Raw genomic sequence first — 25,267 nt, forward strand, 5'->3', positions numbered from 1 at the left:
CAACTAGTACACAATTTGTTTTATGGTATGTGTGGTTTTCTCACTGAGCCAATTAAGCACAACTCTGAAACAGGCTTGTTTTATAGCCACCCACCTGCATATCTGTTACAAGAAGTGCAGGGAGCGGGTGGCATTGTGGTCTAAACCACTGAGCCTCTTGGGCTTGCTGAAGGTTGGTGGTTCAAATCCACATGATGGTGTGCGCTCCCGTTGCTCTGTCCCAGCTCCTGCCAACCTAGCAATTCGAAAGCATACCAGTGCAAGTAGAAAAATAGGTACTGCTGTGGTGGGAAGGTAAACAGCGTTTCCGTGAGCTCTGGTTTCTGTCACGGTGTTCCGTTGCTCCAGAAGCGCTTTAGTCATGTTGGCCACATGACCCAGAAAGCTGTCTGTGGACAAACACTGGCTCCATCAGCATCACAACCCCATAGTCGCCTTTGACTGGACTTAACTGTCCAGGGGTCCTTTACCTTTTTACCTTTTACAAGAAGTGGCTCCAAGAAAGCAAACTGGAGGCGAGTGGACTACTTATGTACCCCAAACAACTTGTATCTGTATGTATGGAAAAGTAGTCTAGTAAAATTGGTTGCAGGCTAGTACCGGTATCCAACCCAATCCGAATCACTTTATTGTACTAGCCATTGGCCATGACAAATCTGAATCAAAAATAAATACAAGTAAAAGGAGTGTCGCGCCACAGATAATGGTCTCTATCTAGATCTCTGCATCTCCCTTACAGGCTAGTATCTTTTCTAGCCGAACTAGCAAGACTGCTATAGAGTATTTTGCAGACAATTAAATGTTGTACAATTCTTCCATTTCACTACAAATCTCACATAACAGACAATTTAGGATTTGTCAAACTGCCAGTTAGGAATAAATAGCAGGGAAATGTGGTGTTTTTATGTATGTAGTTGCAGATTCTAACAATTCTCTGTTGGTCAATGGCTGTAGGCTAGTTTCGCAATTTGCAGAAGCACCAACAGTGGCCACACACACAACCTTTCATCCCCCTCAGAGTTTTCCAACAACCCACAAATCCTGTTCACAGACAACCCTTTTGGAGATCCTTGTGAACATTTCAAGGTGATTAATTGCTACTGACATGAACATATGGACAAGACCAAACACTGTTCAGAATAATAAGAATGGCTAGGAGGAATATTCCCAATCGGTTATAGTTTTTCCTCAAATAAATAAGAGACAACCCAAGTTCAGAGAGGCATTTCATAGTATGTGAAGCATCAACTCTATTACTTAGTAGAATCACATAATCATAGAACTGAAGGGACCCCCAGTGAGAAGCAAAACCCACAAATCAATATTTTTCCATGTTTAGACTTATACTCCTCAACATATTTATGAGTAGTAATGTAAGGGTTTCAATTACATGTTCAAGGAGAATTTAAGGTAGCCTAATTCTTCAGGTATCTGAAGAAGTGTGCATGCACACGAAAGCTCATACCAAAATAAAAACTTAGTTGGTCTTTAAGGTGCTACTGAAGGAATTTTTTTTATTAAGGTAGCATAATAATTCTGTCTTCCTTTTCTGCTCTTATATCCCCCCTTGCTTCTCTTGTTTGCTTAGATCCGCCTTCTAAGCCCCCCACACCTCCTCAAAATCTATCTCTTCCATGAAGCCTTTGGCACAAGACCCCCTAGTTCCCACACCCTCTGATAACACACCCTGCGGCAAAGTTTAAGCTAACTTTCCTGTTTCCTCCTCTCTCCTCCACACTGAATTTTAGATGGTATGTTCCTCAGGACAGGGGCCTGTCTTCTACGGTATTACTTCACTGATGGCACCAAACAGCAACACAAATATGAAAACACATCAGACTAAGAACAGATGTGCAAGGAGCAGCTCACCTGTGGCCAGAGAGAATCATCTCCAGATTTCTATATGCAAGGAAATATGGCTGTTCTTCTTTTTGCTAGGCCGCATGTTAAATGCAGGAATGCAAATATCTGAAGCTAGTGATTAGACTAAGGCTGCACTCCTAAGCATATCTGGAAGCAAATTCTACTGAATTCAGCGGGGCTTACTCCCATGTAAGCAGGATTTGTACAGCAGCCTAATATGCAAGGCTGCCATCACAATGAATGGAAACACTTTCCCTGCAGGCAGATTCAGCTCTTCTGTCTCCTACCATTATCATATCACACACTCCCCAGCTATTTTTATTGAGCTAATTATGTGTGGGAACATACAAAGAATGTATACAGCTAACTATGTTTGGGTTAACAAAAGCAGCTGGGAAGCTTATTAGCACAATTACATTATTGTCTAAATTCCATGCGGCAGATTGTGCTTCATCATGCAAAGATTACACAGTTACATATCTCCCCCCTCCTCTCTCCTTAAATAGGAGAACAATGTAAGAACAGCTATGGACTCTCCCTCTTAGCATCAGCCCACTGGAATAGGAGGTATGGTCCCTTGGCCAAACTAGACATGCTTCAGCAGGGGCCAGCAAACTTTTTCAGCAGGGGGCCGGTCCACTGTCCCTCAGACCTTGTGGGGGGCCGGACTATATTTTGAAAAATAATAATGAATGAATTCCTATGCCCCACAAATAACCCAGAGATGCATTTTAAATAAAAGCACACATTCTAGTACTCATGTAAAAACACGCTGATTGCTGGAGCGTCCATGGGCCGGATTTAGAAGGCAATTGAGCCAGATCTGGCCTCCGGGCCTTAGTGTGCCTACCCATGTGCTAAAGGGAATCTGTGATGTTACAAGTAATCATTGATCTCTCTCTCTCTCTCTCCTCTCTCTCCTCTCTCTCTCATTAGCAGCCTCACTTAGCTTTGTACCTCTGAGTTTCCCCCACTTAGAGCCAACACGTTTAGTTTGGATTGAGAAAGAGGTGGGGGAGGCTCAAATATTTGCACTTCTCCGGTCTTCAAACCAACAACTTGGATCTCCTAATTAGTAATACAAACACAATTCACAGGAGATCCTGATCATGGATCTCTCGCATAATGCCTAGCTTGGTCATCAATGGCAGTGAAATATACCAAGCCCAAGCCCAAGCCTCAATGATAGCTGCTTTGCCCCTCTGATTAATAGGGGAAAGAAGCATTTTTTTTATGGTAAGCAGAAATGCAGTGACTGAATGTGCCCATGCAGACACAGGTAACTGCATTAAAAAAATACATTCTGCATTCTTCTGAGCCTTCAATATATTATCTTTGTTCCATTCAACTCTCAATAGTAAGAAGTATTCAATTCTTACTTCAAAATTAACTGAAAGTCACCAGCCATTTCAGTAGGTTGAGTCCCCTTGATTAAAACTGCCAAATGTTATTTGCTTTTACACTGCCCCTCTCCAAAGGGATTTTATTATTATGCATCCTCCCCACAAGGCTACACAAAAAAATGCTAATTTACAACCCTATGAAATGTAATTAGGGGGTGGGGTTTCAAAATACAAAGTAACTCTCTTACATACAAACTATTATGGTTTGCATTATCATTCCCCCGGCCCCACCCACACATAATGTGCTAAAGACAAAAGAAAATTCAATGTGAATCCACATCTAAGGGTGAGCTCACAATCCTAGGAATTTTGCCAAAACAGCAACAAAACAACAATCCCAAACAATAAGCAGTTATTTCCCCAGCTGTAACATTCCCATTAATTTATATAATCATGTGCCCCAGCAGCATCCCATAGAATTTAAAGTGACATCCTCTTCCAGTTGTGTGTCAAGGGGACAGATGCTTTTAAAATGATTAGGTTTCATGATGTGCTCAAAGAGATTTCTTAATGTAGTTCACATCAAGGTCACATTAAATTAGCTAAGCCCATCCACTCAGGGTTTAACTGCCTGCACTGTTCCTCAGATGCAAAGCGGGTATGGGGGAGGAATTTCCACACACCAGAGCTGATCTAATAGACTTTGGTTTAGGGAATTAGGGAGCACTGTTTATGCAATTCTTGATTCATGTTCTGCTCTGAATGAGGGCTCTCGCAACTGCCAAGCGCACATGCCTCTCCTTGCGTATTCCATCACTCTAAATATTATAATCTCTGAACAAAGCTCAGCGAACAGGCTGAAATCTCAGATTAAACCCCAGAACTGAGCCATGCACGCACCAAAATCACTTTCCTCTAATTTGCACTCTTGCAAATTTAATGAGGGGAAAGAACATCCTTTGCACAGTCATTGACTTCATAGCAAAAGTATGTTAACACAGATAGAGAACATTAGAATCTAGCCCTCTATTCCCAGTGAACTGGGCATGTGTCCTGATTTATATGAATCAAGACTCTTCCTTGCTTAAGAATGTAGCTACCAAGAGCGACAATTCAGAGGAAGCCACATAATTGTTTCTGCCTGGCTGATCCACACAGTATGGCCCAATCTGATGCTCTGGAACAGAGGCAGCTGCCTTATAACAGGTCAGACAATGGCCTGATTTGGACAATCACATCTTGACTTAATAAGCCAAGATAGGAACCACAGCTTTGTGCCGTCACATGCAGCCCCTTCTGTGTGTGTCATGCAGTAATTAAGCCAACAATTCTCCAATTAACTGCAGCTTTTCATTTGTCTGAACTAGGAAACTATGGTCAACAGATTCAGAACAAGCCAGAATCTTAAAACCATCAGCCTGGCCTGTTCCAAACCTGCCAACCACAGTTTCCTGATTCAGACAAAATAGGAAACAATGGCTAATTGGAGACTTCTGGATGTAATGACTAACTCCCACAAAGAGAAGACAGAAGGAGATATGTATGTATGGGTAACAAAGCTCATTTATATCTCAGACTGGAAAGCTTAGGTGCAATTGTGCAACTCAGGCATATTTGTCTATCTAGGCCAGTGCTGTCTACCTTGCCTAGCAGTCATATTTCCAATCAACCCCTACCTGTTCTTCCTAACTGGAGATGCCAGTGGTTGAGCCTTGGAATTCTTGAATGCAAAGTATGAGCTACAGCTATGAACTATGGTCTCAACCCCAGAAACATAACATTAAAAAAAAAACATTTGCAGAAAGGAACTATTACATCTCTAGTGTGGCTGTTGAATCACTACCTACTGAAATACAAACTGCACTCCTTTGATAAGTCAGTAAAACAACCTCTGAAGCACGTGATACCTTTCAGGATCCTGTATTGCCAATATGTAGTTCCTAACATGAAGCTTATTGAGTTGAGGACCAGGGCGATGCCTAAGAGTATAAGCTCTGAAACAGGCAATCTGCTGGTCAGACCTCATCACAGCCATGAGCTCTGCCTCAGTCCCATATCTGCAATATGGGAATGGCAACACTCCCCCACCTTTGAAGACTTGCATGATTTAAATGCAAATAAACAGCAGCTGCTAGGACATAGAGCAGTGGTGGCAAACCTATGGCATGTGTGCCAGAGGCGGCACTCAGAGCTCTCTCTGTGGGCACGCGCACTGTCACCAAAGCAGGGACATTGGGGGTTGGTGAAGTGGGCGGCCGCTCCCACCCACCACATATGCCGCTGCGGGCGGGAAACGCTCCATAGAGCATGTGCCCGCAGCAGTGTTGGGTGGTGTTGTGCACCCGCCAGCCAGCTGGCATGGAAGGGGGGTAGGGGAGCAGGGAAGTGATGGGTGTATGGGCGAGAGAGTGCGCACACACAAAGGAACACTCACATGAATCATGCACCACACCTCCTTCTCCGGGCTGTGTGGGAGGAGCGTCACCCCTGGTCTAGGCAGACGACGCTTCATCAGGGCTCCTGAAAGACGTGAGCAGGAAATTCTCTCCGGGTATAGTGCGTGTGATTGTGTGATCGGTGGCTGTGTCAAGGGCTGTTTTCGATTGGGTGCCATTGCAGTGGAGACGATCGGTGTAAGTCTGTGGTGTTGGTGAGCATTTTTCTGCAATTCCTCCCCAAAAAGCTCAACAACTCTTGATAATCCCCCCCAAAAAGCTCAACAACTCTGGACAATCCCCCCTCCAAGCTCTTAGTAGCTCTTAGTACAGCCCTCCAGTGAACCTTCTGGGGAAAGTGTATTTCCAAGGTTCGATGCTTCATAACACTACTTTTTTTCTGTAGGGACACATGCCCCTAAACATTTTGTGAATTTAATAGGTGAAGAAATTCACTGTATTTATTTTTCCCAATTAGAAGTGTATTTATTTTTCCTGATGGTGATTTTCTTGAGTCAAAATGAGAGAATCCCTAAACATTATTTTTTTAAAAAAAACACCAAGTTGTACCATAAAATTATATATCAATGAAAAGGGTTACATTAACCCTAATGTATGAGTTGTTTTTTCTAAACTTTGTTGTTGTTGTTTAGTCGTTTAGTCGTGTCCGACTCTTCGTGACCCCATGGACCATAGCACGCCAGGCACTCCTGTCTTGCACTGCCTCCCACAGTTTGGTCAAACTCATGTTCGTAGCTTCTAAACTAAAACCTCAGTATTCAGGTTAAATTGCCATGTTGGCACTTTGCGATAAATAAATGGGTTTTGGGTTGCAGTTTGGGCACTTGGTCTCTAAAAGGTTCGCCACCACTGACATAGGGACTCTCATGGCCTTCTTTGCCCCCAGGATTCTAAACTGCATGGGCCATTTCTGATCCCCGATGTCCCTTGTGTTGCTTGCCAAACATGCCAGAGATGTACTTCCAGGGAGAGAATTACAGGTATCAAACTGATTTGGGGCTGCTAGGTTTTGTTTTTGGTTTGTTCCTCTCTTGTAGCCTTTACAGGTTTCCTTGATTGCATTTGGACTGATCCTTGGAGCTCTTTATATGCAAAACTACTCTCTATGCGCAGCTATGAGAAACTTATAAGTCTTGCCATGCCACTAAAGCCCTGTTATCATGCCCATGCAATTGTTTCCAGGCCTTATTCTGAGATTGAGCTGAAATTTAATGGGACAGTTTTTACTAAGAAAAAGAAAACCCTTTGGCTGTTTATTGTTTTTAACTTTAATAAATTAAGCACTAGAATTAAAATGTATACACACAAAAAGATCACATACAGCTTGTTACAATAAAAACATCACAGAACCAGCCCTTCCTTTAAAAGCAGTCCTACCTAAATAGAGAATAACGTTCCCAAAGGTTGATTGTGGCCAGCTGCTGATGCTGTGGGTTCACTCTATCTGTACTTAAACATAGCTGCCAAGTTATCCCTTTTTTAAGTGATTTTCCCTTATGCTGAATAGGCTTCCTCGCGAGAAAAGGGAAAACTTGGCAGCTATGCTTAAAAGCAGTCATAAAAACAGAAAAAATAAAATCACAAGATAATAAAATAATAAGCATACTAAGCATAGAAAGCATAAAAAGAATGACTGGCATAAAATAAATTACATAGTGGTTCATATCTGTACCAAACATACCAATAGGGTTGCCAATCTCAATAGTGGACAGGACTTCTGTGCCTTTAATTGCCCTACTCTCTTTTGAGTCTGGAAACCTTAAAGAGAAACCAGCAGACCCTTTGTTTAATTTCCAAGCAAAGGGTCTGCTGGTTTCTCTTTAAGGTTTCCAGGCTCAAAAGAGAGCAGGGCAATTAAAGGCACAGAAGTCCTGCCCACTATTGAGTCTGGCAACCCTACATACCAAATATTCATGGCTGTTGCCAAATAAACTTATATTTAGTGTGAATGTGCCAACCATGAGATTGTTTGGCTCCCAAGCAGAAGCAAAGTTGGAGGGGTCCACAACGCCCCTGGCAGCACATATTTTATGAGTCAGTTTTCAGAAATGGCAATAAACATGAATTTTTAAAACCACAGATCCATAGATAACAAGATGTGTCTTTCCACCCCTGAGAGATCACAAGATGAGCAGCAACAATAGATATAGAATTAATTGTTGAGAATTAAGACTTCGCTGGCAGCATAAGATACATGGCTTAGCATCTAGGGTGACCTGCATGCCAACAATAATAGCAATCTCCATTACAACCTGCTTCTAGAACTTATGCACTGTACATAGTTACATCCCTACCACATATGCCAATACTGTATGTTCCTCATCCCTTACAATCCCGTCTGCCTAAGGGGGCTGCTTAATTAAGTGAACCCATTTTAAGGCTTAAGAATACCATTTGCTATTTATTATTATTATTATTATTATTATTATTATTATTAAAAAATGTTCTCTCCTACCCTTCCACCCAAAGAGGCTCAGGGTGGCAAACGCAAATACAATACAATGAAAAAGAAAATCACATTTAAAATGTCCAAAAATATTTGCATATACCACATCACTGTGAATTATGGTTAAATTCTCTTTCACTAGCATATTGTAATTGTATAAAAACAACAGATTCAGATTAAATTCAGGACATTTCATTGATTTGGAAGCCCTTTATTTTGTCATTTTGACAAGCTGAAAGTTGGACTAAATAAAAGTCTTTAAAATGCCCCTTACAAAGATTGTAGTCTTAACAAACACTCCATTGGAACTGCACAAGTTTTGATCTGAGTTCTGTAGAGATCCCTTGGATACCATCTGGGGGTGGGGGAGTTCCACATGTTCCCTTTGGTTTGAGATTTATTCAAACCAGCTGTGTGTATGAACCAGAAGTTCCTATTTCCTGTCCATAAAACATTGCTAAATGATTCGAAATGCAGAGGGGAAACATGGGCAGGGCCAAAACAACAAACCAGCTTCTGCTTTAACAGCAGACTAAAGCTGATCCTGAAAATTAAAGCAGCATTTTGTGAAAAACAGATGAAAGCATGGCGATCTTGCTTAGTGAATGCAAAAATTGTGCTCCAGCATACTGCTGGGGGAGAATACTGCATTTGCCAAATCTATCCATCCAAGGGTCTTGGAAAAGACCCTGATGTTGGGAAAGATTGAGGGCGGCCGCCAGGCATGTGACAATGCAAATCGCCCTTCTCGTCGCCGCACGTCGCGGCACACCAGCCAGCGTCTCGCGGCACACTAGTGTGCCGCGGAACAGCGGTTGAGAAACGCTGCAGTATGGCTGTTCTGTAGGGATGGAACAGTGTAGCAGGTCTAGAAAATCACCCCTAGACTGGGGTTGGGAGTCTTACATTGATGGGGTGGGTTGGTGGGTGTGCAGGTTCTCTATTCCTGATGTCTCAGCTTTTGCTCACATTCCTCCTTTCCAAATAGGTTCAGTCCTTCACCGCCACTCTAACCCTAAGATTGCACACACTTTCAGGCACAGACTTGTCAGCTGCTGACACTGCCAGTTACGTTATGGCAGTTAATGATGATTATATAGCCTCAAAGTTAATTTAGTTTCTTTGTTGAGCCCCAGGGCATAAAAACAACAACAGGCAGATTGAAACAAAACCATTGTTAAAACATACATGTATCAGTCAACAATATTCTCTCATATATATATATAGGCATTTCATAGCTGCCAGAGGATATAACACCACGGTGCAGGTAACATCTTCTATTGCTTGCCAAGAGCCACTCCAGCATCAGCAAAAGGCCATGTAGTTCAATGCACAGCATCTGTCTTGCATGTAGAAGATCTCCAGGTAGGGAAGGCAGAGACCCCTGCCTCAAATCCTGGAGAACTGCTGCCAGTCAGAGTAGGCAGAACTGAGCTAGAGTCTGACTCCATATATGGCAGCTTCCTATGTTCCTATCCGCTGGTTCAAACAGTTTGCATAATCCACCAGGAACACACAAGCAGAAACTGGGAGTATGGCTGCAATCCTGAACTTATTGACTAGGAAGCAAGTATTCTGAAGCCAGGACTGCATTCCTTTACGGGCAGCACCTCAAGAGTGGCCAGACAAAGGATGTGACTCTCACCTTTTGTACAGTAAACTACATTCCAGCCATACAAAAGTGGAAGGTGCACACACATCTTTGTCACCTCCATTGAGGCGAGCAAGAGGCATTGTCAAAGTTGAATGACATTCCACCCAGCAAAATCAATGAAGGAGGATTCAGGGCTTGGAGGGGTGGTGAGCATAGTCTGGGGAGAATCCTAAGGACCAGTGAGGCATTGCCCCACCCCTGCCTCAGATTATACAACCATTTTTTTAAAAAATTCACTTCAGCTAAGTGAACTTTGCTTATTCTAGTTATTCAGAAAATTGCAGTAAAAATATAAAAGACATACATTGGTTGTCAAGCGACCTGGAACTCAGATGTTTTGGCTCCTGAACGCCACAAGCCCAGAGGTGATTGCTCGGGTTTGCAAATGTTCTTTTGGAACCCAAACGTCTGACGGGGATTCCATGGCTTCTGATTGGCTGCAGGAGCTTCCTGCAGCCAATCAGAAGCCGCAATTTGGTTTTCGAACATTTTGGAAGTGGAACGGACTTCCGGAACAGATTCAGTTTGACTTCCAAGGTATGACTGTTCTTGTTTATACCAACATAACATGAAGGTAAAGGAAGGGCTCGTTTAATACAGCATATACACAATTACAAGGAAACTTTCCCCTAGGACATTTGCCCAGCCATTATCTAACAATGCATTTTATTTTCTTTCCTATTTTTAAACATCTCCTCCCCCACCTTCGATAAAGAATTATAATCTCATACAGCAAGCTACCATACAACTAGCATGGAACATTGAACTAGCAAAGTTCAAATTCAATGAATCAGCCTATGGCAAAAAAAGTCTGCAATAAATAAATAACAACAAAATAGCCTGCAGGAATAATGTCCTGGGGGTGGGGTAGAATTCTCCTCCCACATCAGCCCGTTTATTTCTTGCAAGATCGGCAGTTTCTCGCTACCAAGGATCCAGTCAGAGTCTAATTCTTTCTTTTTTGTTCTTCGTTGTGAGAATTACTTAGATGCCAAAGTTTATTTGTGTCCCTTCCTTGTGTTAAAGTTTTCATAGATCATATTCCAAATCCATGCTATATTTTTCCCTGTTGCTCAGCTACCAACTCTGAACAAATACATCTCTGCATTCTGCCAGAAGTGGAGAGGCAAAGAAAAACAGAGAGAGAGAGAGAGAGAGAGAGAGAGAGAGAGAGAGAGAGAGAGAGAGAGAGAGAGAGAGAGAGAGAGAGAGCCCAGACAAATGCCTGGAGAATGAATCACCCACTGGAAGTCGCCTTATGCCCCTGCAGTGTAACTGATTAGTCATAACCTCACATACAGTAGAATGGGAACAGAAAATGGTGAAGCTATTCACTGCCCCCTGCCCCCAGCTCCTCCTTGCCGCCCACTGCTCAGAAGGAGGCTATTATCACATCACATGGCTTCAGCTCACAAAAATGTGAGCCTTCAAATACAGGCTTTCAGGGAAATTCAACTCTTGTGCGATACGCCTGAAAGCAAAGGTTGGCACTGACTGGCCTGGGTGCCAATCTGCTCCCAGGACAAGGTTTTAAGGCTTTGTGTACTGATCAGGTAAATAATAAGTAAAGAGTGAGTGAATAGATACGCTTTAAAAAGCAAATGTAAGCTCACCACAGCTGGTGCTTGATGTATTTCGGAGATGAGTTCCCTCCACAAACTGGGGGCCAACATGGACATAGAGAAGGCTGTCCTCCAAGCTGCCACAAAAAGAAACCTCTGCAAGCCATGGCATAACTAATGGGGTCTCCCCTGAAAATATTACATGTACAGGCAGATCTATATGGGAGAAAGTGTTATTTCAGATAATCTACACCTGCAGAGGTAACTGGGGTGGATGGCCTTTTGCATGGTGGTCCCCAGCCTATGAAATAAACTTCCCACTGAAACACAGCAGACACGTACTGTAATGAGCTTCTAATTGCTCTTCAAAACATCATCTAGTTATTAAAACTTTCCATGGCCTCCAAATCCAATTGAATGATTCCCAGTTACTGTAATTGTGATAGGTTGCTTTTACTGGATCGTATTAATTGCATACTCCATTTTTTGTTTTGCATTGGATTGCTTTATCGCAATGTCCAGCGCACCTTGGTATAAATGCTTTAAATAAATATTAAAGACATAGTCATTTTAAGACACAAAGTTGTTTCAGACAACACATTTTTACAGTCTCCAATTAGGCAGGTCACCTAAAAAAACGAACAGAGGATATAGGCCAGGGCAAGTTGTGCAGATGCTGTGCTGGTGAATGTATCCCAACACATTGGGGAGAGGTAAAAAAAAGTTGGGTCTTAAAGCTCATTTTCAGGCCATCTGTAAAATTATTTGGGGCTTCTTGATATTTCTTCTTGGTTTTGCTCAGGTTGCAATAACAATTCTCCTCCAAGAAAACACTCTGCTTCTTGGCAACTCTCCATCATAAGAGTCCAAGCTCTGAGCAACTGACCTCACTGTATGTAGAGGAAAAGGGCAAGGTAGATGGGGGCAGAGAAAGGCCAAAAACATTCTTATTTTACACATATAAGTGCAGAATCCTATATACTCAGAAGATACCGTACTGTATGTCTAACTGAATTCAATACAGCTTAGCTCCAGATAAGTGGGTATATAGGATTGCAGCCTAAGAGAATGCTACCTGTGCATAAATAAAAGAAAATGTCTAGAATATGCAGGCTAACTGGTTCTTCTAGACATCCTGCACAAGAAAAACTGGAATACATGAAGCAAATTAGTTCCTTCTATTGTAAGCAAAGTTTTTAGAATTTAAAAACTTATCAGTTTGCCTTAGCCCCTCTATTGTTCTTTATTATTACGGGTGGGGGAGAGAGAGAGATTTTAAAAAATTGTTTGCGCAGCCAAAATGAGGCAGGCACTTCAGACAGAAGAGGAGGAGACTACAGATCCAGCCACAGGTTTGCTCAAGAGAATTGGATTGTGCCCTAAATGGAATAAACAACAGCTTTTCAAGAGCTTAAACAAATAAAATCCCTGGTGGATTGGGCCCCATGCCACATGCAGCATGTGCTTGCAATAAAATAAAATCCTACCTTATAATTTTAAAGATTTTTTTCAAAAACAGCTTGCAAATAAATTCTAGGAACAAACTAACATGATTCATATAAAATACAATCCTGTGGAACATCAGCAATAGAAAAACAGTGACAGCATTTTAAATAAGATCAGAAACAGAACCAACAAATTTACTGCAGATTTAAAAAGATAGAAGTTGGGCCGGGGTGGTGGTGAGGGGACAACTATTGGCATGGCACCAAACACTCCAGTCTAGGCACTACAGTAATGCCCAACACAGCATGAGGCAAGTGGTGCTAGATACAGCACTGCAAGTTGAGGTGCCACCACCAGCTAGTCCCCCTTCCGCAGTCACCATCCACTTCATTTAAGAAGACATTGGGGACCCTTTGGACATGATCTCAGCTTAAAGGGAACTACCTGGATTTTCTGCCCAATACATGAACCAAGACTTTGGCTTTTAGTAAACCATTGAGCTAGTCTAAGATCATTCTCCTTAAAAGGGGTTGCTTTTGTTGTAGGAATTTTAAGGTCTTTTATATATAAAATAGGTGTTCATAAATGTACCAAACAAACACATACAAATATGTATACCGTACAACATGTCTGAAACCCACAGAAAAGTCCTGAAACCATTCTCTCTCTCCCAAAATGACCTCAAATATTTCTCTGCAAGGTCGAAGCAAATGGGAAATCTCCCCATTGTCTCTTTCACAAATCCTGTATCTCAAGGGCACATTTAAGATATGAATAGGGTGTGAGCCTGTGACCTGGATTCAGAAACTGAATAACAAGAGAGTGGCCAGGATGCCCAGGTAATCCAATCAAGCAACCTAGCAGACAAGAGAAATAAACAACGCACTCAGATTTCTGTTGTAGTCCGCCCCTCCTATGATGTATGTATGATGCATTGGGGGAGGTGGTCCTGGGATACACCCCTTCTGCCATGTATGTATGATCTGGAGTTTGAGGGTGGGCAATTTAATAAGTCTATATAAGGGCGGGCACACCTTTGTTCTGGGTCCCTCCCCTGCCCCGTGTGTGTGGGGAGCACCCTGTTGCAACAGCTTTAATAAAGATCAGGCTTACTAGCTGCTTTGCTTCTCAATATTCTCTGGTTGGTCTCTGGTATTTTCTCTTACTGATAGAGAACCTACAAAAGGACTCTGTATGGGCTCTTGGGTACATAGCTGCCAAGTCTCCCGTTTTCCCCGGGAAATCCCCGTTTTTCCAGCTGTTCCTAACTGGGAAAAAACGGATTTTTTTGTTTTTTCCCGGTTTATTCTGGCGCGGCGGCCTTTTGGAACTGGGTGGAGCATGCTCAGAAGTGACTTTTGATGCTGCTCTGCCCAGTTCCAAAATGGCTGCAGTGCGACTTCTGGCGCGGCGGTCATTTTGGAACTTGGCAAAGCAGCATCAAAAGCCACTTCTGAGCATGCTCCGCCCCGTTCCAAAGTGGCGGCAGCGCTACTTCCGGTCTGCTATTTCCGGCCCGGTCCCTTATTTCTCTGACAGCAACTTGGCAGGTATGCTTGGGTACCCCATAAGGAAAAAGGAGCAGTTTTTCTCATAACAATTTCTACATACCGGAGGTATTTGGTCTCGCATGTTTGTTACACGGCAGAGCATTAAAAAACAAATTTGTACTTTCCTTAACTTAAGAAAGCTTTTTATCGCATAATTTTGCTGAACATGAAGTTCTTTGCTAAGTGGCCATTTGGAATGAAAATGGCTTATTCTCTCCCCAAAGCGCCCCCACACTAAAATCAGCAAGACCTAAAAGTATTTAGCTACGCCCTTTCCCAATAACCACCTCAAATGTATCCTCGCCCTTTCCCAATAACCACCTCAAATGTAAAGAGGAATGTGGGTTTTGAATTAGCAATACACCTACGCCCTTTCTGCAAAAGCTTTAAAAGGCTCTGGCCTCATCTTTTAAGCCAACCACTCAATCTCATATATATGTATGTCTTACTATTGCATATCCCTTGTATTATAGAAATAAATGATTCAAACTATTATCAGGTCTGTGAGCGCTAAGGAATCGAATCATGAGAATTACATCCACTGGCCTCACCATTGGCTAATCAGAAAGCAGTTCCAAACAGGAGGAGCCAGTTTCAGTTTCAGTTTCCAGCAAGCTATAAATCTTGCAGACATCACTTAATACAGATCAAAGCACTAGGCAAAGGAGATAACCTCTTTTGAAGTCGGGGATTGTAGGCCTTTGTTCCCCCCAGCCCCCACCAAATGAATTGTCAAGACTGCAGATAATTAGGCTCTGCATACAATCCCTCTTTCAAGTCAAAGTTGACTCTGCAAAACTTCAGAGAAGGAACCCTGATTTGTATGTGGCTATCTCACATAGGACTGGATGCTTTTTCCCCTCCAACCAAAAGCAAAGGTTAAAAGGTGCAGCTAAACCCTGGATTTACTTGGTTGCTCTTAGTCAGGGGTCCCCAGACTACGTCCCGGGGGCCACATATAGCCCTCGAGGCTCTTTTATGCCGCCCCCGGGGACTCCCGCCGCCCGCTGCCACTGCCGCTCTTACCGGCACAGTGCGGCGCGGCTGCCGACTTGCAACCCGGAAAAGCAACGGAGGTAGCATGCGTGCACGCACGTCATTTCCGGTGTACTTCCAGGTCGGAGGAGGCTTGCGCACAAGCTATTTCCAGAGCTTTCCAGGTCGGGAGTGTGCCAGAAATAGTGTTTGCGCATGTGCATGGGCATGCACAGCTACGCGCTCCCGCACCCCCATGCACGCTCCCCCACCCCCCCGGCCCACCACGCGATCGGCACGGCAGGCATCCGGCCCAAAGCCGGGTAAGTTTGGGGACCCCTGCTCTTAGTGCTACTAACTTTCATGGTTGTACCAAAAAGGCATGAGTTAAAGAGGGGAGTACCACATAGCTCCAAGCGCAGAATGAGGTTCCACTCATGCAACAATATTCCCCCCACTGTGTTCTGGAGGTTCCTCCAACTAGCCAGAGCAGACTTAGGGTTGCATGAGTGGACCTCACACCATGCATGCAACAACTCAGTAGAATCCCACCCAAAGAATCAAGAACAGAAGAGGCTAGGACAAATGTTCACTTATCAGGAAAAATAGCACACGGGTCTTGCAGAACCTCTCCAGTACTCCCAACTCCACTGCTGACCCTAACTGCTCCCCCCCATATATTCTTATTTCTTCCTTGCTCTCTGCCGATCCAGTTCAACATTTATTGCAGATGCCTACTTGTTACCCTGTTTTGCAATTTGCAATTTACATTCACAGAAAATGGGTTGGGGGCATTCAAAGTGCAGAATTTGGATCTGGCTATCCAAACAAATCAATATGGCAAATGAGTCTAATCTTATTGGATAGCAAGTCCACACCTGACATTTTTCCTGCAAATGCTACATTTTATTTCACATAATATTTGCACTGCTGCTAATTATAAGACGAGGTAAGCAAAGAATTCCTGAATCTAAAGCAGAATCCCTTTAAGGGAGGAAAATGAGAAACTACATCAATTGAAGAATACATTTCCACAAGTAAGTGAGAGATTCTTTGTGTGGAAATAGGGACAGTCCTACAAAGATCAGATGAGGATAAGCACAGAATCATCTTATCTCATGAAGCAAGGTGATTCACCTAAAAGCTAGCTGGGAGCATTTTACACTTTATCATTCCTCCATGGAAGTGACATCATTTACAGATCTTCATGCACTGTAGCAAGCTTCTGCACCAAACATGTTTCTGCATGCAAACCTGGCCCAGCATGCACATGGCAAAACAGATGGTCTGTGCTGTCAAAAGTCTCCAAGATAGGGTAATGTTGGGGAATGTGCACATGGATCTAGTTAAGCCACTAGCTGCAGAATTTTTTTTACCGTGCACAAAGAGAACAACATGGTGACTGTACAAGTTCTAGTTACATCCTTCCTCAGAGGAAATAATACACATTTTCACACATAAAATTTCAGGATGTAAAGCAGAGGCAAATAGAGAGACAAAGAAAGAAAGAAAGAAAGAAAGAAAGAAAGAAAGAAAGAAAGAAAGAAAGAAAGAAAGAAAGAGAAATTACATTACAGACCTACCTTTCAACCATTAACTAACATGAGGACAAGGAATAGAGGAGAAATTTAATTCAGTACACATTTAAAGCCAAATCTACTAAATTACCTCTTTCTGAAGCACAGCTATCCTTCTAAATTTATACACAGCCATATTTTGTGATGAAGTTCTCCAACCAAGGTTTTCAAAAATGCATATATTAAGGGAAAGTATGCACAAAAATGAAAATATTAATTAAAATAACATGTGATGTTGTTTGACATCCACATGAAACTGCTGAATGGGATCATCTGGAGTCTTTGAGTTCATTGTCAACAATATGCTGGTGATACACAGCTCTGCTTCTCCTTTGCATCTACAGGGGTGGCAATGGATGAGCTGGACCAATGTCTTGCTTTGGTAATAAAGTGGATGTATGTCAGTATACTGAAGCTCAATCCAGATAAAACTGAGGCACTGTTAGTGTCTGGTTCCCTAGACCAGGTGGCCTGCTCTTGATGTGGTTACACTACTTCTGAAAGAGCAGATACATGGGAGGTCTTCTGGATCCATCACTGTTGCTTGAGTCTTAAGTGGCATGGCAGGCTTTTCACCAACTCTGGCTCCTTTCTGGACAGGGATAGCCTAACTTCTATTGTCAACACTCTGGTAACCTCTAGGTTAGATTACTGCAATGAGTTATATGTGGGGCTGCCATTGAAGATTGTTTGTAAACTACAGTTGGCCCAGAATTCAGTGGCCAGGTTGCTCACTAAGACAAGATAGTCAGAGCACAAAACACCAATCTTGGCCAGATTGCACTGGCTACCAATGAGTTTCTGAGCCCAGTTCAACGTACTGGGTTTAACTATAAAGCCTTATGCCGCTCAGGAGCCCAATACTTCAAAGACCTCCTCACCAACTCTGACCAGAATCTGAGGCTGTTTTCTGTGTGCCCCCTCCATAGGAGTTCTGGAGGGAGACAACACAAGAACGGGTATTTTCAGACTCCCCACTTGTGGAATGCTCTCCCCAAAGAGGCTCACCTGGTAACATTCTTACATACTTTTAGGCATCACGCATACATACTTTGTTTCCCAACAGGCCTTTGGCTTTTAACTATCCATGGCCTCTTTTAGTGGGTGAGATGTTTCAATCCTGCCTTCTAAAAATATGGATGTGTTTTAGATTTTTCTGTTTTATTTGATTTGGCTTTTAACCTGAATGTCATTTGATTATTGTTGCACATGGCTTTGAGTTGCTTTTGTAATAAAAGGGCAACTAATAATTTAAACAAATAAATGAAGAGACTTGATTTTATGACTGGAAAAATGAGAAATTGAGGCAACCAGAATGGACAGATCCTTTCATCCCTAGTAAGCTCTTATATATATAAAAATCATTCCCAACATAAGCATTATTATGCAAGTGGATGAGAACAATGAAGTGTTGCAGCGTGGAGTGCTCCTGTTCACTGTGCTAGTCAGCCAGGCCCTCATCCACAATTCTCCATTCCTCCTCTCACTGGGTTTTCTGCTTTACCTCCCTCAACATTCAGTCAGCATACTATAGTAGGGTTGCCAGACTCAATAGAGGACAGGACTTAATTGCCCTGCTCTCTTTTGAGTCTAGAAACCTTAAAGAGAAACCAGCAAATTAATTACCAAGCAAAGGGTCTGCTGGTTTCTCTTTAAGGTTTCCAAGAGCAGGGCAATTAAAGGCACAGAAGTCCTGTCCACTATTGAGTCTGGCAACCCGGTATAGTCACTAACTGTTGGAGTAGGGGTGGGGATTCCCATCCTAAGTTTTCTTCTTTAAAAATTTAGTACTTCTCCAAGCCTGTTGATACATCCCCGTCTTGTGTGTGGGTGGTACTATTTTGGCCACATAAGCAATGACACTCGTGCTGGAGCATAATAAATAGATGGAATGACAAAACTAACAGGGATGTCTTCACAAAAGGTCTGCTTCATTTTGTTTAATGACCCTGTACTTCTTTTTAAAATGTACTTGGCTGCCAAAGTCTAAAGAACCTGCTTTGTATGACAATCTCAAATTAGCAGTTATTGGATCTGACAATCTCCATAAATGGTCTGCTGGTTTCTACAAAAAATGCTGAGATGACTGGCTGCAGGACCCACTTTTTCTTTTTTTAAAAAAAGAAAGGATACTCCTAATTATATTGGCTTCATCCTACAGAAGTTCCACAGCCACCAATTTTCAGTGCATTGATGCCTTCAGAGGTCTGGTTCTCACATAATGCTAAACCAAACCATGGCTTAGCATAAACGAGCAACCATGCCGGCTTCTGGAGGAGACTGTGACTGTGTTTTGCTCCTCCTCCAGACATTCTGTTGTTGTGCTGTGCTGAACTAAGCATGGTTTGGCTTATAGCCTGAACCTAGGTTTGCGGTTTAGCACTCTCCAAAACAACCACAAGCTTGTCCATTGTTTTACAGCTCATGGATTGCCTGGGAGAGCAAAACCATGAGCTTGGGTTCAGACGACATGCTAAGCCAAACCATGGCTTAGCGCAACATCAGAACAATGAGGGAGGAGCAAAGTGTCTGTGATCTTCTCTCCAAGAGGCTGCATGTTTGTGGTAAGCCATGGTTTCACTTAGCATTGTGTGCAAATGAGGACAGAGTGATCAGATTTCACTGTATGACTACATCACTATGCCATGTGTTGTGAGCACAGCCTAAATACTGTCATTCGGGTTGAGTTTTGAAACCAAAGAGAATAAGGTTCTCTACTTCATACGCTCAGGAACTTCTATTGTAGAATATGTGCAGCTTCTAAAGCCAACATTCCTGTGGAGCAACTTGAAAACACAGCACAGAACTGTAGCTTATCAAGTAAGCCCCACTATGATCAGGCAAATTTACTCCTGTGTACAAGATAATATTAAAAATCTTCTAAGTAAACTTACCAAAAAAAAAACAGGTTCAGAGGTGGGGGGCATAGACATTAAATAGGTTTCCTCCCACCCACCACAAAAGCCTGTTCAGCATACATCTGTTAAAGATTTAGTCAATCTCTAATGGGATCCAGATTCCTCCATAACATCATAAAGGTCTAAAAAACTATAATTTCCCCTATGCCAGCCCATAGACAATCAGTCCTTGCATCAACACTGTGTATATACTTCAGGTTTTTAAAAATGCTGCACAAACAAAAACTGAATTCTGTCAATCATGCAAATTGAGAGCATGTGCTTATAATCTGCTTATTTTTGCGTAACATATTCCAGTTCTAGGAGTCAGATGAAAGGGCAAAGAGCTAAGAAAGGGATGCTGTATTGAGTGTATTCCTATGCTTTGATCACTGAAATCCCTCTTCCCCTCCGCCTATCATCGACCCACAAAAAGTCCTCACATCTGTGCTCATGTTAATGGATGCAGATGCTCCATTAGCACAAGGTACAGAATAGAAGGGGTGGAGAACAGAGAGCAAAGAGAGATTAAACTGTTTTGACACATACAAACACATTCCCTATATACAGTAATAACTTTCCCCATGATTCCATATTAGCATTTCCAGACATACCCACGAGTCCACAGACATGCATTTCCAGCAATATAAAAATATTTGAAAACATGTACAGCTTTAAATGGGTCCTGAAAGACACCCTGCTTTAATTAATGTGGACACTATTAAGCACATTGCTCTAAATCAGGTTTCATTACGAAACTGCATCAGCACAGGGATTTGCAGTATCTAATTAAATCAACTCTGATTTTGCTCTCTTAAGGAGACATTTAAGTTGGCCTTGCACTGCTGCCCTCACTACTGCCAGATTTCAGGGTGAGAGGAGTTTCGAAGTTCCTATGGCTCTCAGCTGGTACCAGTGTTAGAAACTCAGATATATAAGCTAAACACCAAATGGCACTTTAAACCTGGGTCACAGTCACCACAATTGAATGTGTAGGTAACTCTTTTTTTGCAATGAAATATAACGTTATTGTTCTAGTTACAAGTAGGTAGCCGTGTTGGTCTGCTGTAGTCGAAACAAAATTTTAAAAAAATTCCTTCCAGTAGCACCTTAGAGACCAACTAACAAACTTAGTTGGTTGTTATAGTGGTTATTATTCATTTCCTTTCTATACCACCATATATACACACACACACACACACACACACACACACACACACACACACACACACTCTGTAGCAGTGATTTTAGATTGATGCTGGCAAACTGCATCAGATAAAAAGCTAGCTATCAAACCCTCAGCTGTCAAACACAACGTACAGTGCTGGCAAACCTTCCTGTACGTCAGTATGCACAAACACGCATCCACAAGTTAGGTCAGGGGGACATTAGAGGGCAGCAGGTCACTACTGGGCTGGCCAGAGTTGGGAGGATCCTGATGGAACCAGTTAGAGCAGGTTAGAACAGGGGAGGCTGGTTCAAGCCTGAAGGGTCAGACCCAGGTGAGGAGAAAGACAAAAACCCCAAGGATCACAAGATTGAGAGGAGGGGGATGTTTAAGGAGTAGGCATGTGACAGGCGAGGTCTGAGGAGTATGTGAGGACCAGGCACTTCCTCTATGGCGGAGTTTTGGGATGTTGGCAGGATGTGACCTATGCAAGAACACCACCTCTTTGGGGCTTGACCAATTGTCATTGGATGAAGGATGCACCTCTGGTTAAACATTGACAGTTCTTAAAATTTTCAATAAAAGGGGGCGCCTGCTTTCGTTCTGCGCGACCTTCCGGATCCACATTCTGTCTCCCGCTGTGTTCTTTATTGCAATCTCCCCACAATACACACACATACATACTCTGTGTGTGTGTGTGCGTGTATATATGCGGTTTACAACACATTAAAACAGGGGTCAGCAAACTTTTCCAGCAGGGGGCCTGTCCACTGTCCTTCAGACCTTGTGGGGGGCCAGACTATGTTTTGGGGGAAAGAATGAACAGATTCCTATGCCCCACAAATAACCCAGAGATGCATTCTAAATAAAAGGACACATTCTACTTTTGTTAAAACATGCTGATTCCTGGACCGTCCACAGGCCGGATTTAGAAGGTGATTGTGCCTGATGTGGTCCTGGCCTTAGTTTGCCTACCCATGCATTAAAACATCAAATAAAACAATCCAGAATAAACAAATTCAAGCTTCAAGGAAAATATTTCAGATCCTTCTCTAAGGGACATTTTGCTTTTCCCATATTTATTTACCTACCGGTACTTAATTTATAGATCTGACCCATAGCAGTACTCTAGGAGTGTGGTGTAGTGGTTACAGTATCAGACTAGAACCTGGAAGATCAGGGTTCAAATCCCTCCTCACGAAGCTCACATGGGCCAGTCACAGCCTCCTAACCTCCCTCAAAGGGTTGTTGTAGAGATTAAATGAGAAGGGGGAGAACCATGTACTCCTTGGATGAAAAGGTGGGATAAAAAATGTAATAAATAAGCCCTTCTGCTTACCTTCTCAAGAAAGCTGGGGGAGCCAGCCAGATAGAAATGTCAGTCGCTAACTTGGCATCCAGAGATCTCCATGTGGGTGCCATTGGCACAGGGCCCAACTGATGCCTAGCAACTTACTGCAAGCATGTTGTGCCAGAGCAAAAAGTATCCCTCAAATACTGTACACCACTCTAAGTTTTTTTCTAGTTAGCCACTTCCAAACCACATGCAAGGGATAAGTCTCCCCCTTCCTAATTCACCACTCCACACAACTGAGATGGCAAAACAGAATCTGTGTATCATGCCATCCCAATACGCATCGTTGCAGTCTTTCCCTTAATATCTTTCCTCCTTCCTATCATGTTGTTGAGTGGAACAGAGAAAAATGAAGCTACTTTAATTCCTCAGCCCCAACCATAGTGTCCCCAACAGGATGGGAGGAAGAACTACAGTTGTTTGCACAATAAAAATGTCAGAGCACAACTAAAAAGTTAAACAACTGATGTCCCAGAGTTGAAAACCTAGCACCGGATAAAACACACAAAACATTATAAACCATACCGGTAGGCACCCACTCTTCCATTAGTTTGTGATTACAGAAATGAACTGAGAACAGTGGAGAGGCAAGTAGCTGCACAAGAGACCTTCTGTGAAACACACGTTTGGTAAAAAGCATGTATTATATAACTAGAAACATACAATGGGCCAGCACTAGAAAAACAATATTTCAGATTCTTAGGGGCCAGGCTTGCACGGAGCCAAACAGTATTTCAAAATTGTAGGCTGATTCTCAAAGTGCACAAGCATTCAAGATAGCAGGCTTTCTGACGCCTTCTGAATTTACTCAGTGACCTCTGATCAGTTTATGCTGGCACAAGCAATACGCCTAATATTAATTCTTCAAATATTAATGTTACAACCTCTGAGCAAGGAAAACTTGAAAACTAATGAACTCTTAACTGAGCCATTTAAGATTCAGATTCGTTTCTGCACAAACGTCAAGCAATATCGTTAATCCTGCAAATTTATGCTTCCAAAACATCAAAACTCTACATCAGCCAGTTGACGTGGGCAGAAATAATTTAATTCCCTCCAGGTCTGACAGAGGCCTATCCTGGGTTCCCTCCCATTAAATGGCAGGAGACAGGGGATCTTCACCAACAAGGCAGGCAGGAGAGATCCCTGCAAGAGGGGAAGGAGAGAAAACGACGGTCTCTGGTGGACAGATGTCACCCGAGCCCAAGAGTATTAATCTCAAAGTATCCTCTGTCCGGCACATTTCACGCCAGTGCAAGAAGATACGGCAGATGTCACAGGAAGGACACGGTGCATTAGAGGCGCAGACATTGCCGAGCTACCCCTTTAAGGCGTGACGCCAGCAAAAGGGGAGGGCCGAAGGCTCCGGATCGGCTTCTTTCTGTGACACTGCATCGCGGGGGCCGGCGAGAGAGAAGGCTGGTGAGCCTCCCGCGAGCTGGGCGAATCCAAAAGGCGAGGCAGCCAACAGCTGCCTTCCGCGGAGAGCTGCGCACCCGCAGACCTTCCCAAGCCATGGGGAGGGTTTGCAAGGCGCTGCATTTGCCACGCGCCCGGCACGCACTGGCGAGCCAGGCCCAGCTGGCCTTTGCGATCGTGGGGACGGGGCTGCTCGGGAAGCCTTTACGCCTAGGCAGGCGCGCGCGCTCCCCGTAACACCCACCACTGCCCCCTGAAAACGTTAATCCACAGAATGCACACGTCTCCACAAGCAAGCAGACAGGTAGGGGAGCCTTGTGCGCTGTAGTCTCGATTGTGAGCTAACCATTAGCCCATGCTGCCTGCCTGCCTGCCTGCTATATTTATTCCCGCCCCTTCCCGCAAAAAGCAGCCGGCGTTCAGCACAGTCCCCCCTCTCCCCTGCATCGCGCACCGCCTCCTTGCGCCCGCTAAACCCCATTAGATACGCAGCCGCAGCAGCTGTTGCTACCGCACGACCCCCGCAAAATGAAGAAAGCGGCTGGGTGAGCTCCGCCCTCACCTCCTTCAGCTGCTCCATCTCGGTGCGGATGGTCTCGTACTCCAGCTCCAGCTCCTCATACTGCTGCTTGAGCTGCTGCTTCTCCTCCAGCACCGCCAGCCCGTACTCGGCAGCCTGGATCTTCTGGCGGGTGGTTTCGCCCAGCTCCTGGAAGAGCCGCTTGATCTCGGTGCGGAGCCACTCGGGCCCCGACTCCATCACCAGCTTGGCGTAGTCCTCTTCTTCGACGGCCAGAGACATCTTGGCGGGGGCGAGGCTGCTCAGAGTGCGGGGTGGTGGTACGTCTCCAGACGGGAGTTGGGAGAAGGGAGGAAATGCGGCAAAGCGCGAGAGCAGCAGGATGGATCCGGCGGCGGCAGCGGCAGCAGCAACGCCGCCCCGCTCCCTGCAGTTTTTAAGACCAGTCGACCCCCCGAGCTGCCATGCCCCTCTCTTCTCCAGCGCCCCTAGCCCTGGCTGCCATGAAATGTGCAGGCTCCTTGTGCCCCTGGTCCCCCGCGCCAGCGAACCGGCGGCTCCTTTACACCATGATTCCTGCGCCCTCGTCCTCTTGCTGCTGCTGCTGCTGCTGCTGCTGCTCGTCTAGCTTAGGGAATGTGGGCAAACCGCAGTGAAATCATTCAAAAGGAACGGCCAGTCAGTCGCCCCGAGGCATTATAGGGCTTGTAGTCCCGGCTCCTCCGAGGCCGAGCCGGTCGCTGCGCCCCGAAGACTACGAGTCCCACAATGCAGAGGGAGGAGAGCCCCAGATGGAAGCCTGGCCCAGCCCTCTTGAAGGAATTCTTGGAGAAGGGGAAGGACCTGGCAGCGAGCGCTGTTGTTCGTCATCGGCTGCGCTGGAAGCCGCTTGAGCGCTGCCCCCTGCAGGCCGTGCCCAGAACTGCCTGGCGTTTGGGCTACATTGCAGGCGGATGGCCTCTTGTCTTGCAACAATTACATACATACCAGGGCTCTGTTCTGTTTAGACATCCTTCCTTCCTTCCTTCTCTACGGTG

At 44.0% G+C, this 25,267-nt stretch overlaps 1 protein-coding gene across 3 annotated transcripts in view; it reads right to left on the reverse strand.

Annotated features, from left to right (window-relative positions):
• The window catches only part of BICD2 (BICD cargo adaptor 2), a 93,205-nt gene extending 68,198 nt beyond the window's left edge, over nt 1–25,007 (reverse strand). For all 3 annotated transcript variants that reach the window (XM_035106323.3, XM_035106322.3, XM_035106321.3), the window contains exon 1: nt 24,273–25,007. In XM_035106323.3, coding sequence (XP_034962214.1) covers nt 24,273–24,512 — 240 coding nt within the window. In that variant the 5' untranslated portion in view covers nt 24,513–25,007. The remainder of the gene's footprint in view (nt 1–24,272) is intronic.
• Between the last annotated feature and the right edge of the window lie 260 nt (nt 25,008–25,267).

This window comes from Zootoca vivipara, chromosome 2 (genome assembly GCF_965207765.1).
Source record: "Zootoca vivipara chromosome 2, rZooViv2.hap1.1, whole genome shotgun sequence".
Lineage (NCBI taxonomy): Eukaryota > Metazoa > Chordata > Lepidosauria > Squamata > Lacertidae > Zootoca > Zootoca vivipara.